Source organism: Manduca sexta, unplaced genomic scaffold, assembly GCF_014839805.1.
Source record: "Manduca sexta isolate Smith_Timp_Sample1 unplaced genomic scaffold, JHU_Msex_v1.0 HiC_scaffold_2558, whole genome shotgun sequence".
NCBI classification, from domain to species: Eukaryota; Metazoa; Arthropoda; class Insecta; order Lepidoptera; family Sphingidae; genus Manduca; species Manduca sexta.
In genome coordinates this window covers 1,135-15,975 of record NW_023593534.1, presented here as the reverse complement: position 1 = coordinate 15,975, position 14,841 = coordinate 1,135, and the positions used below count along the sequence as shown (strand labels likewise).

The 14,841-nt window shown below is 38.5% G+C and overlaps 1 protein-coding gene across 1 annotated transcript; it reads right to left on the bottom strand.

The window, feature by feature from the left end:
- Positions 1-387: 387 nt before the first annotated feature.
- Positions 388-13,818, bottom strand: LOC119192280 (protein DEK-like; the record flags this gene model as incomplete). Its single annotated transcript, XM_037446107.1, is given in 17 exon segments — positions 388-1,357; positions 1,650-1,819; positions 2,796-2,948; positions 4,931-5,112; positions 5,395-5,512; positions 5,834-5,944; positions 6,111-6,275; positions 6,774-6,859; positions 7,320-7,478; positions 7,842-7,967; positions 7,970-8,003; positions 9,717-9,845; positions 10,581-10,713; positions 11,221-11,321; positions 11,720-11,790; positions 11,793-11,820; positions 13,621-13,818. Coding segments are annotated over 16 exon segments (1,803 nt in total), but the record flags the coding sequence as incomplete, so codon positions are not given.
- Between the last annotated feature and the right edge of the window lie 1,023 nt (positions 13,819-14,841).

Genomic DNA, 14,841 nt, shown 5'->3' with positions numbered 1-14,841 from the left:
ATCAACCGAAATAAGGTTAAAAATTCACAAATACACATTTAATGTTGATTAAAAACTATCTTACCGCTAGTGGGTGCGGGCGGGCCGGGAGACCGACGGCGCGACGGACCACACTGATCCACTGTGGGCCAACGCGTCGGTCGGGACGGAGCTCAAGTGCTCTGCCCCGGCGGAGGCGTTGGGCGGCGTCCATGCCCGCTCGCCCCCCGCCTACCACTAAATAGCTCACCCACGGATTTAGCGACACCGGCCACAGTTCAAATTCCCAATGCTATAAAGCACCTAACGTGAATCAAGCGGACCAACTTATTCTAATTGAATGTAACAGAGAAACGTGAACATTGCCATGCACCATATAGACGCTGCGTCGACTGACGATACTAAGTATTGCACTGTATCTGAATATGCTGAGACGAACCAAGGTCTACCGCGTACAATTGAACACATACATACTGTGAGTTACGCTAACTTATCCAAACGAAATTTACAATTTGGAACCAGCTCGCGTCGACCACAGCGCACGGCGGACTCCGTCGATAAAATAGCTGCTTAATAACCAACTTTGTCAATCGGACACTATATGAAATAAACATATTAATTCGCGTAACGTCAACACCGTGCGCTGTGGATCACGCAAAACTTTATACCAAACAATTTTTAATTCATCGATAATTTTATCGATATACATATATCGTGATACCGAATAGGGTAATTTTGCAAAACAGCCCCAAAAATTGCAAGTACTGTGTATTTACACGTTCTTAAAAGTACACCTTACTACAATCTTATCCAAATAGTATGTTATTCCTTGCGATAGTGTCAGACTGCGCGAAACTTTTACAATCTACGTTTACGTTAAAAAAATAAGCTTACTCCCCGAAAACACCACTCAAACCAATTAACAATAAGCAATAAAATTTATACAAGAGATGCCAATTGATATTAATTAAATACTGTTACAATTCATTTCACATAAATCATGTCTCCTAAAGATTTGAATACAAAAATAAATCGTGAACTCTATTACACGGGGACTGCGAGCCCAACTAAATAAAACTCAACAAGAAAATAAAGTATATCGATTGACACACGAGTGTTACAGGCACAGTAAAAATAAAACATCCCTTAGCTATAAGTTTACTTGGTTATCCTTAGTCTAGAGGGAATTATTCCTACAACATAAAATGAGGCAGGCCCGCGCTGCATCGCCCGGGGACCTCGTTATTACGACGCCCCGGTATACGGTATACAGGTATAGTGTATATAGCGTGGAGGCGCCGCCGCGAGGCCTGCATTGGTGTAGCTTACTTCACTATGTGTGGTGCGGCCGACCGGTCACTGCTCACGATGATATGAGCTGCCGAACGAACACTTATTAAACCATACGTAATAATTATAATAAAACTTACACAACACTGTGGTACTCTTAACGTAATATTTGAAAGTATTCTCATGATTTATATCGAGTTGCAATCAAAGAAAAGTGAAATTGGATACCATATTAACAATTTGAACCACAACAATTCATATTTTTTGTGATATAAACATAATTGTTAATCGACAAGAATATGTAGTATCCCAAAACATGGGTAATGTATTAAAAACAAAATAATAAACATGCAAAACAATAATAAGCAAAAAATTACTACCTTTTAAAGGAAAGCGGTTGTTTATCCGTTCCACTTCGATTCAGTTTATTTTTTATTTTATTCATAATATATTATTATTGTAATAATATATAACTATGTCCTTTTATAAACTATAGGTATACTATGTAGACATCTACACTCCTCCCTTAACGCCTAACATCTTAAATACACTGCAACAAACAAAAAGAAAAAAATAGATCAGAAATAATAATGTACACCAAGCTTACCTATTGTGCAAATTAAAAAGCTTTACGCATGCAAAATAATCGAGAATGTCTCTCTATACAATGGACACTTTGTTATAAATAATATTTGCTCTGTAAACTTAATGAAAATAAAAAAATGAATTAATATTTTTAATTAATGTAATCCTTTATATGATCAATCCCTTTGACCTGCCTAATATTGCTTAATTTATAGCTCAAAGAATAATCTTATGATCATTGTAAACTAATAATATCAATTGATTTTTTTGACTAAATAAAACTATAAATATTAACACAAGTCAAAAACACTATAGACTGCCTGAAAATCATGGCACTGTACTTCACACCAACCCGAAGTCTGTGTAGTAGTCTGTCCGATAATCAACTTGTAGTAGAACATACCACATTTGTATAATGCAGGTATGTTATTTAAAAATATTATAAATTTGTATGTGGTATGTGTCTTTACTAGGCGACAGTAGAAATTAATGTTTTTTACTTGACTTCTTTACTTTTCTTAGGAAATATATTCTTTTTTTTTTACAAAATATGACAAGTTTTACACGCGTTAAAATTTGATACTTCTGATATAACTGTCGTATGGCGATAAATGTGGATTGATGCATGAGTGACGTCACCGCCACAACGATGCATAAGTGCAAACGAGATAGGGAGATTATAATTATTATCATATCATTAATCTTTGCCATGACGTTAAAAATTAAAATACGCTGGCTGACTGGTAGAAAATCACTACTATTCCAATCACTTTGTTTCGTCATCGCCAAACATATCTCACAAATTACATATTTTGATTGGTTCATTCTCGAGATTGGAGCATAATAAAGACTGGGGTCATTTATTGTAATTGGCAATAAGCCTATATCTAGTGTTAAAAATAATGTCGATGATGTCAAACCATATGTCAACATGAACTCACCGACTTGACTGTGGCCTTGATAAAGTCCTTCTTGTGCGCGAGGTCGAACTCCGGGTAGTGGCTGTACACTTGTTTGCACACTGTCTTCATCGTGATCTGCTCCAGGTTGGCGCCCTCGAGAATCTGTTTCACGTACTTCTTTATCTCTTCATCCTGTGAACAGTGTAACGTGTCCGAATCCGTGCTGTACTGGTGTGTTTTATGCTGGTAGATAGCAGTGGCGAATGATCCATATAATATAATCGCCACTGGTAAGTAATATTATAATGAAAATTATAAAGGTAACGAAATATTTTAACTGAGATTTTTAGTATTCGCCACTGGTAGACTGTGTTTTCAACTCCAAAGGTGGGAGGTTATCTATTGTCATATTTTTTTTATCATCAGTGATTGACATTTTTACCCGGTGGTGCAATTTACGGCCGTTTTCAATAAACAATCCCAATCTCAATCTTCAATCTCGATTCCAAGAATGAAAATAACTCATTTGTAAGTATATCAATAAATCCTTTGTTCTGATTTGTCCATTTTTGATATAGATACAAAAAAGCGATTGGGATCGTTTATTGAAAATGGCGGTTAAATGATACTTCTCGCGTTTAATTTCATAGAGCTTCGAAATGGTCCCAGTTTAATTTTGTGGGTATATAGGTCCACCTTGGACTTCGAACACGCAGAGGGGAACTCCTCAAAAACAAATAGGAATATTTCACTTCGTATTAAATTCAATTAGAGATGTTTTATAACTAACAAAAAAGCAAATAAAAACCTTTTGACAAAAGAATAACCACTACAATCCAAAAAATAATTGAACTATGTATGTAATAAATTATAATATTTTTGTCGCGTTATCTTGAAAGCATTTATAAGATCGTTGGTATACATTTTGTTGGCCACCAAACCTTTACACCGCGACAAACAAAGGTTCGCCACTACACACATCAATTGCGCTTTTAAACAGCTCAACTTTTCTCTTATTGTTAAAAACTGGCCAGTGTTAAGATCCTGGACCCATAACCTGATAAATTATATGTATTCAGTGACAAGGAATGAACTAAATTGTTTTTTATTCGATTAAGTAACATAGACAATAAGATAAAAAGTAGACATAGACTAGAACATAATGCGTAAAATATTTTTAATAAAACTACATGATTTCAGAAATTATTAAAACAGAAGCAATTTAAGTTCTTCCCAAAGCGTGTTTTTATGATTATATGCACATAAAATATATTTTTTTGGAGTCATGCCTATTTTATATTACCAGCTAAGTTAGCTTACCTAACAATTATATACAAAAACAATGTTCAATTTAAATGTTCAAGTAAAATAAAAATAAAAACACGCATTGTAAAGAAGATTACATTACTTGTGTTTTATTATTTCTTTTTAAATATATAGTTCAATTATTAAAATTACAAAAACGAAACGGATTTTAGAATCGTGGTTATCCCTAATTTTCGGGCTATCTATAGTGTTTTTAACACATACCAACTGCCAACTATTTCGTTAACCCTTTATTAATCAATCATAGCTTAACATCTAAGTATAAATATATTATAACACAAGCTACACCTCGATACACAGTATTGAGTAAGCTATTACAATGAATACATTACGATGTCATTGACGTGCGTTGTTTACGAGATGGTGAAAATGGCAAATGAAAATAATGAAAAAAATATCTATAGTTCATGCATTTCATGACATAGGTGTGTTGTCCCTTTTACTATACACTACTAAACTATTATAATACTTGTTCACATAATGATGATCACCCTGGGTATATCGATTCGTAGAGGCTGGCAAAATTGTGTTGACTGGCGAGGGATGACAGTTTCTTGCCTATCTCTATATTAAAAATAATCATAACTGTCCATATCGTGTGTCACGTGTGTCGCGTGGGTGCATCGTACGTGACATAATAATACAAGCCTTGTATCATACATATACTATCTCACTGTTAGGATCGAGCCTCTTCCGTCACAGTGGGTCAGGTCCACCAGACTGGCTTAGTGGGAGCGAATTTCACATACCATTTGTAATTCTTATACATATAGAATCCTTAGGTATGTGTTAGTATATGCATAACAAAGATTTAAAATTTGTAACGATATAGTGTGTTGAGTACTCACAGTGGGCGGCCGCTTGGCCTTCTTGTCCGCAGGCGCGTCGGACTCGTCGCCGCTGTCCTCTTCCTCGCTTCCCTCCTCCTCCTCCTCCTCGCTGCCCTCCCCAGACTCTTCTTCCGACGACGCCTTCTTACCCTTCTTCGCCGGTCTGCCTACCGCCTTGCTTGGTGCGGCCTTTTTCTTGCCTATTTATGAATAATATTGTTTATTATGCTACCGTAATCAGTGCCTTCCATCAACAAGCATTCGCCAAGCTAACCAAGACTACAGTACAGACGAATAGAGTTATTGCCTGATTGTCCTAATTCAGGGCATTTAACTGCAACCTGTGAGGCAACGATTTCAATTCTCGGGTCATTTATATTTCCAAAGTCCAGACCAGTTGCCCGCGGTTGGTTTTCTTCATAGGTCAGTTCAAGGTCTGTCAGTTCAACTTGTGTAAGATAAAAACAGTAAAAATATGATACCTGGTGGCGTTGGCGCTTTCCGCTTGACAGGCGTGGCTTTAGCGCTGGAGTTCTTGGCCACGGGTCCCTTGCGGCCCTTCGCCACTGCGCTCGGCCGGCCTCGCTTCGCCTTCGGCTCCTGATGTATACAAGCCCCTCATATAGTAACGAAAAAAGTATTTTCCAGTAACAAATTTTAGTAGGTAGATGTACGATTATACACGACATATTGTGTTAAATTAACTGCATTAGTAACTTCATGATCTTTTCTCTCTATTGTATTGTTTTAGCTGTGTTTTTTCAAAGGTATATTCGTGAACTAGAGATTTTATAATTATTACAGTCTCCGGTGCGGGAAGCATTTATAATATATTTTTAAGGCTCAAGTATGCCCATTTTAGCCCCATCAAATAATACTTCAATCTCCACCACGTCCAGTGTGTGTGCATAATTTACTTACATCAGACTCCTCCCCTTCGCTTCCTGACTCTCCTCCGTCGCTTTCACTCTCAGATTTGTCGCTGTCCTCTTCACTGTCTGACTTCGCCCGCCGCCCTCGGCCCGGTTTACCCTGTTACAATTGTTGAATATTATCTGCCCTTATTTTTTACCATATTATATCATGTTTATTATTATGTTCAATGAAACTAGCATCGTTTATTAATTGACGGTAATAATGAAATACAATAGCTGAAAGATATTCGTATGACAATAATAGTTATAGTTGAGTGAGTCACCTTGCCCTTCTTGCCACGCGGCTTGCGGCTGCGCTTGGACTGCTTGCCGGCGGAGCGGCGACGGCCGCCAGACTTGCGCTTGCGCACGCCGCCGCTGCCGCTCTCGCCCGCCTCGGGGTCGAAGTCCGAGTCCGCCTCCTCCGACCCGCTCGGGTTGAACGAGCCCTGCGTAAACGACTATAACATAATCTGTTCCCTCATACAACTAATCACATAATTATTATAAAAACAAAGGTATACATTTCAAAAAACCCTCTCGAATAGTTGATAGTGGGTGTTAGTCCATAAAGTAGGTTCAATTTATGAAGAATCTTTTCAGAGACTATAAAGAAGTGACTAATATAAAAAAAAGATTATAACTGTCATAAAAAGCATATGAAATACTAATAGTTCCCGCCATATCCATTGACGTTACACCTCACACTGCCTAAATACTCTGTAAAAAGTACGTAAAATGTGAAAGGGGCAGGATTTATTTACCAAGAATTAGCCACTTTTATCTGCATAGCATTAGTCTATTTCCCTTATCAAAGCAAGGTAAAGATATCACACTCCCACTTCTTACCAGCTATGTTGTTCCCATGTAACAGGGGGTGGGCCTATAAATCATATCAGGTGATTCAATCATTAATCACGGAGTAATAATTATTCTATCATACTTACATCAGAATCTTCAGATCCCTCTTTGTTAGGTTTCGGTCCCTTGACTTTTGTTTCTGGATCAGTTTCATACTCTTCATCGGAGTAGCCTGTGAATGAATTAATTATTATCGCATTTTACTTTAAAATTTTTCTCCATAAGAATATTTATGGTATGTAAACTGATGCCAACTCATATTAAGTTAGTATAGTAGACAAAAGGCATAAACTATGCCGCCTTGTTCATCATCATCATTTCAGCCCTTGAATCGTCCACTGCTGGACATAGGCCTCCCCCATTGAGCGCCACAGGGACCGGTTCTGGGCCGCCCTCATCTATCGGACTCCGGCGACTCTCACCCTTGTTACAAACCAGATATACACTGGTTGGTTAGGACATGTCAAAGTTACGTGGGCCACTATGAGGAATACAAGTATCCTACCACAAGCCTCCACTACACTGTTAATATTTTTTTTTCTAAAACATTAATAGCAGGTAAGTTAGAGGGTAAAGATATGAGCTGTGGGAGTAAACTGTGTGAGGTAGTTCGATAAAGGTGTAACAATTACCTCGGTTGTGCACCTTGACGGCGGCGGAGCGCCTCGGGCGGCCGCCGGGCGCGGGCGGCGTGGCGGGCGGCGCGCGCGCCACGCCCCGCGCGTGCGGCGAGTTGGCGGCGGGCTGCTGCAGGAAGCCCACCAGCCGCGCCGCCAGCTCGCTCGGGCCGCCTGCACACACACACATCGATAATGTCATACTAACTCTTAGCGTCATCGTCACAATATTTGCACTTTTGTTAATAACGTATTTATTTATTTATTTAATAAGGTAAACAAACAGCATGCATATCCTTAAATCTACAAAAAGCATTGCGTGTTGACAATTGGCTGATATGCATGTCACTTACAGGTATATACAACGTTCACAAAGTAAATATAATGTAACTAACAAACATTATTACTTAGGAGGAATAAAATTAAATTTTATAACAACTTTTATAAATAAACAATAAACATTAAACAAAGGTATTAACTAACGTACGTAAAACTAAGTATTAATTATTACTACTTGTATTGATAACACTGCTATACCTTTCTTATCCAAGTCGAGCATCTCGCACATGGTGCGTAACTGCTTGAGCTCCATTTTGGTGGTCTCGTCCAGCTTTGCCTTGTACTCCGTTGATCCGATCGCCCATTCGTACCCCTTGAATTTTTGATGTTCCGTTTCACGTTGCGATCCAAACAGAGTTGCTGTGAAAAACAGACATACGTTAAAACTTCTTATATTACTCAAATTAAATATGGTAATGCTGTTTTTTACATGTTCAATTTAAGTACAGTATTATCCAAATAGAATAGCAACTAGACAGAAATATTTTGCCCCTTGACGTTCGCCAGTTTTGCCTACAAATCTTACTTATAGTACACCAATCAATCCTGGAATAATCTTCGATCCGATACCGAGAATAAACCAATCAAATCAAGTCATAAGTATGCATGTAAAAAAAAAATTGTTCTAATTGCTTCACTTTCGCGATGGACAAAGGCGATTGGGATCGTTTATTAAAAACGGCAGGAAAACACCGCAATCTATGGGAGCAACTTTAACACGAATACGAGATAGGATAGGATGCGATAGGTTGTTGCCTATGGTTGTTTACCTTCAGTCCCTGGGTCAGTTGATTTTTGTGCAGTTTTGTACCAAGCCGGTGGCCTTGATGGAATATTCTAGTGGTATTGCTGATAAAACTAACTCACTCATGAGTGCAGTAATTACAACAAATGACTGACGCTTGACGTCATCTGCAGTGATTTTTATGTTAATACTAGCTTTTGCCCGCGGCTCCGCCCGCGTTATAAACTTTTTCAGGTTAAAATTTTCCGTTATAAAAGTAGTAGTTTCCGGGAGCCTATGTTCTTCCCAGGGTCTCAAACTGTCTCCATACCAAATTTCATCTTAATACGTTGGGTAGTTGTTGAGTTTAACACGTTCAGGCAGACAGATGCAGCGGGGGACTTTGTTTTATAATATATTTTTGTAGAACTTTTTAAGAGGAACAATCCCGTCATATATCATTGTTGCATAACTCTAACCGTTTACGCAGCGCACGCAACGGAAGCTCTCAAAACTAATAAATTGTCCCCATTTTTGCAACATGTTTCATTACTGCTCCGCTCCTATTGGTCATAGCGTGATGATATACAGCCTATAGTACTCCACAAATAAAAGGCTATCCAACACAAAACGAATTTTTCAGTTCAAACTGGTAGTTCCTGAGATTAGCCATTACTGCTCCGCTCCTATTGGGTATAGCGTGATGATATATAGCCTATAGCACTCCACGAACAAAGGGCTATCCAACGCAAAAATATTTTTTCAGTTTGGACCGGTAGTTCTTGAGATTAGCCATTACTGCTCCGCTCCTATTGGGTATAGCGTGATGATATATAGCCTATAGCACTCCACGAACAAAGGGCTATCCAACGCAAAAATAATTTTTCAGTTTGGACCGGTAGTTCCTGAGATTAGCCATTACTGCTCCGCTCCTATTGGGTATAGCGTGATGATATATAGCCTATAGCACTCCACGAACAAAGGGCTATTCAATGCAAAAGAATTTTTCAGTTTGGACCGGTAGTTCCTGAGATTAGCCATTACTGCCCCGCTCCTATTGGGTATAGCGTGATGATATAAAGCCTATAGCACTCCAGGAACAAAGGGCTATCCAACGTCAAAATGATTTTTCAGTTTGGACCGGTATTTCCTGAGATTAGCCATTACTGCCCCGCTCCTATTGGGTATAGCGTGATGATATATAGCCTATAGCACTCCACGAACAAAGGGCTATCTAACGCAAAAAGAATTTTTCAGTTTGGACTGGTAGTTCCTGAGATTAGCGCGTTCAAACAAACAAACAAACTCTTCAGCTTTATATAATAGTATAGATTTACAAATCAACTCACCCCATACAGATATTGATGCAGCAGCTTCTGATCTTGCGTCTTGAACCGCGACAGCGACACCTCCACGTTGCTGATGTGGCCGAGCGGTATGCCCTTGCCGGCCGGCAGCGGTACCGGTGGTTCTGTCGGCTGGAACAATAACAAAACATTGTTTTTAAACCCTCATATGTTATTTTTATATGGACACGATAAGGTAACTACGACAAATGGTAAGTGGAGTAGGGTTCTAACATACTTGTTGATTGACAATAAATCATTATGCCCTGACAGTCAACATAATTACGCCGGCTTGTTCGATACCATATACTATGTCTAGCCAGTTGTTCCTGCGCCGTGCATTACAGTTTTGGGATCACAACACACTAATACACACTATAACACTAAAAAAATTAAAATTTATAAATATGAAACCCCAAAAAGCTTAGCCAATTATTAGGCCAACATCTAATAATAATCTATATAGCCTTACAGCCTAAAACATAGGAATATCTGTAGAAAATAGAAATGATTCCCTCCCAAGAGGCAACGGCTTTAGGGTGGATCTATCCTCTCAGTTGCCTTAGGCACTAAATTCCAAAAATGCGCCATCTGTTGTAGCTTGAAACATTACTGGTATAACGAGAAATATATAGCCGAAAAAATGTTCCGCTTGAAGCACTTAAAAATTTATCACGCGAGGGACCCGCGTACCTATAACTTAATTTTTAAGAAAAGAAGTTGCATATTCAGTTTCTTTACATTGTCAAAGCCGGACCCCGGCCTTACGTAAACGAAGCAGACTGTCGGTACATTATCTGTCTACACCATAAATTTAAACTAATATCATAACAGATTTGAAAAATAAATTTTAATTTTTGGCCGTACCTCTTTCTTGGGCTTCGGTTTGGGCGCCTCCTCCTCCTCTTCTTCCTCTTCCTCCTCGTCCTCCTCTTCGTCGCCCTCTTCGTCCTCCCCGTCGTCTTCTGGATCTTTCGCCTTCTTTACTGGTTTCTTTGCCCTAATCCAACATAAATCAATTCGATCACTACCTTTGCTAGGCGTACGTGTTAAGTCGTAAAGCCGCGTTCCTATTGTTCAAGTACTTGCATGAAAGTAACCATTTGAGTTCAAACTACTCGCATTTAGCTTGCGAGTTACATGCATGTTTGTTGTTTACATTTCCATTATTCAAGCTGCACGCAGGTTGCAGCTTATGTGCATGCTGCTAGCGTGGTCGAATCGCGGCTTAATGGCAAGACAAGCCTAGATTTAGCTTAGCTTCAATCAATCAGTCTATCTCCATCAACTGCTGAACGTAGGTATCCATTCGCCACCGCCACATCTCTCAAGTGACCCGTCTATCATGCCGCAGGGCATCCTACACTACGTTTACCAAATCGCTGTCTCCCTTCCGGCTAAGTTTATATTATTTGTAATCAAACAATAAACCTTACATGAAGGAACAACTAAAGAACCATTGTGATTCCTAGCAAAAAGAATATAATAGTAACAGTATTGCACTCACTTGTCTTTAGATGGTTTCTTCTCCTCCTCGTCTACATCGTCGCCCTCCTCGTCCTCCTCCTCCTCTTCATCTTCATCATCCTCATCTTCCTCCTCAGTGTCCTAGAAATATATTTTTAAATAAAAATCTACATCAGTGACAAGTAATAGAGAACAAAATATTTGGAGATTACACCGAAAACCGGTTATAGCGACATTGAAGGACCCACTGAATAGCCGGTATAAACGATACTCTTCTTATATGGCTTTATTTAAAGGGACCTTACAATTGAGTCGTTATAACCGATGCGTCGCTATAACCGGATTCGTTATAACCGGTTTTACTGTATTTACTTCTGTTATTTTTTTTCGGTTACTTTTCCGATACTACAATTCGCCTGCATGTAATGGCGGAGACTTCAGTCTAAATAACTGTCTACCACCAGAAACTTGCTTGCTGGTTATAGCGCCGAATTAGGAATTTTCTGCAGTTCCAATAAAAAGAATCACTAATTTCTCACCTCTTTCTTCGGTTTCTTCTTGGGCGGTGGTTTCTTTGCACCTTTGTCGTTGGATTTTACATCATCTTTTCATCATCATCATGAGTTTCGCCATTCTCCTCCTGTTTGTCCAAAACACTTTGTTAACTATCTATTTATTATACCTTTGTAAGTGACATCCATTTCAATGTCATTAGCTGCTTAGGGTGAGGTGTTTTAAAGCAAATCAAGATTTTAGAAAAAGTATGGGGGCACGCTGTGTCCGCGAGGCACACTCTTCACGTAAAAACGGCACCATGACATTGGCTAGCCATTAGTTAAATGATTATATTATTATTTAGTAAATGTACAAATAAATTAATAATTATTATTATTAATTGCGGCGATAGCCTAATTGGGTGTGGAACGAACTGCCGAGACGAATGTCCGCAGGTTCAAAACCGAAAGGGACGCACCTCCGACTTTTCTAAAAAAAAATATGTGGGTATTCTTTGTGAATTATCGCTAGCTTTAACGGTGAAGGAAAACGTCGAGGAAACCTGCATACCTAAGAAGTTCTCGATAGGAATTTCGAGGGTGTGTGAAGTCTACCAATCCGCACTAAGCCAGCGTGGTGGACTAAGACCTAATCCCTGTCAGTAGTAGAGAAGGCCCATGCCCAACAGTGGGACAGTATGTAATACAAGGCTGATATTATATCGTGGGTCCTCTCTGGTTTGCCGGCAAACCCGACAGCCACATGACATTACGCGTGTCACGGAAAAATAACCTTATTATGTAGTACTAGCTTTTGCCCGCGGCTCCGCCCGCGTTATAAAGTATTTCAGGCTAAAGTTTTCCGTTATAAAAGTAGTAGTTTCCCGGGAGCCTATGTTCTTCCCAGGGTCTCAAACTATCTCCATATCAAATTTCATCTTAATACGTTGGGTAGTTTTTGAGTTTAACACGTTCAGCCAGACAGATGCAGCGGGGGGACTTTTGTTTTATAATATATTTTTAGAACTTTTAAGAGGAACAATCCCGTCATACATCATTGTTGCATAACTTTAACCGTTTACGCAGCGCAGGCAACAGAAGCTCTCAAAACTAATAATTTTCTCCGTTTTTGCAACATGTTTCATAACTGCTCCGCTCCTATTGGTCATAGCGTGATGATATATAGCCTATAGCACTCCAGGAACAAAGGGCTATCCAACGCAAAAGATTTTTCAGTTTGGACCGGTAGTTCCTGAGATTAGCCATTACTGCTCCGCTCCTATTGGGTATAGCGTGATGATATATAGCCTATAGCACTCCACGAACAAAGAGCTATCCAACGCAAAAATAATTTTTCAGTTTGGACCGGTATTTCCTGAGATGAGCCATTACTGCTCCGCTCCTATTGGGTATAGCGTGATGATATATAGCCTATAGCACTCCACGAACAAAGGGCTATCCAACGCAAAAAGAATTTTTCGATTTGGACCGGTAGTTCCTGAGATTAGCGCGTTCAAACAAACAAACAAACAAACAAACAAACAAACAAACTCTTCATCAGCTTTATATAATAGTATAGATATAAGGTTATATTCTCGTGACACGCGTAAATGTCAATGTAGCTGTCATGCTTGCCGGCAAACATTGAGAGGACCCACGAGTATTTTATTATAGGCACCGACTCCAAAATTGGTAACCAGTATAGGTAATGGTCAATTATTAGGATTTTATATGACCGAGGAAAAACATACCATTGTGTAACAAAATTAGCAGACGCTTTAAACAATTTTTTAGCTGTATTGTGTATTTTAGTCTTATTTAACAGTAAATACCTAATACATTGGATCTAGCAAACCAGTGCTTCGCCGTTTCGCCTTTGGTGACTCGCCTTAACCTTTCGGCGGGCTTTCAATGACGGAAAGCAATCGCTCTAAAAAAATACGTACCTTTTTAGAATCAGCCTCTGCCTTAACTTTGTCGCTCTTCGAGTCTTCTCCGCCATTCTCGTCGTCCTTGCCGTTTGTTGTTGTTTTTGAATCTCCTGCGCAACAAAAAACGTCGCTGTTATAGTAAAAAAAAAATTGCTTATATTTCTTGAAGACCTCATAGCATCGTACGGAATAAGAAAACCTCAATATCTTCCATTAAGATTTTTTTAGGGTATGTTAAAAAGTGGGAAATCATCAAAGATCAGAGAATCAGTGAACACAAAGAAGACATTTGTAGTATCTAAGTTTTATCATACAGTTTCAACCATCTACTTTCTGATCGATTTATTATATAAGTCTTATTTTAATAACATTTTGCCGCATATCCCACTGAGTCCTTGTGGCATTCTGTTTGTATTATTTATCTCCTACTTAATTCAGGAACTATGATGTCCCTGAATTAAGATGTAATATATTAATAGGGGACCGGACAGGTATTACCAAAAAATCTGAAATTCAGTTTAAAGTAAAGTTTGTAATATTAAAAATATTATCTCATATTTGTTTTTGTAAAAGAGTTGTGATTTGTATTTTTAAATCAATAAATAAAATACAATAATTATAATATTTTTAGTCTATTCTTTACGGCAAATGAAACACCAATCACGGCGCATGACGTCACACGTGGGTAAAATGTAAACAAACAGACGTCATCTGGATGTCATACCGCGTTGTGTTATTTTAATGCTTTAAAGGTATTTTTTGACACAGAACTGCTCTAATAATTAATATTAATTTATACGGGACGTTGTTACTATCTTCCAGCTTAACGTTTACAGATTGTTTAATCGTTAATCATAATGGACCGCAAAAAATATCGTTGGTGCGTCGTACCTGAATGTAATAATACTTCTATATCTTTACCAAACAAATTATTTATTGATGTACCACGAAAAGCAGATATACGAATAAAGTGGTTGCAGTTAGCAAGACGAACCTACGACGGAATGTCTGCAGACTCACCGATTTAGTTCTGTGAGGATCGCTTTGATGTAAGTAAATAAAAATAGTGTTTCGGTTTAAAATAAATCGATGAATATTTCAATTAATTAAATCATTTGTACACCCAGGGAGGTTATGGTTATGAGATGTATTTATTTATGTTTTAGCTGCCACATGATATGGAATAGAATATTTATTTATATAGAATTCTGGTTGTTACACAGTAACCTGAGATTG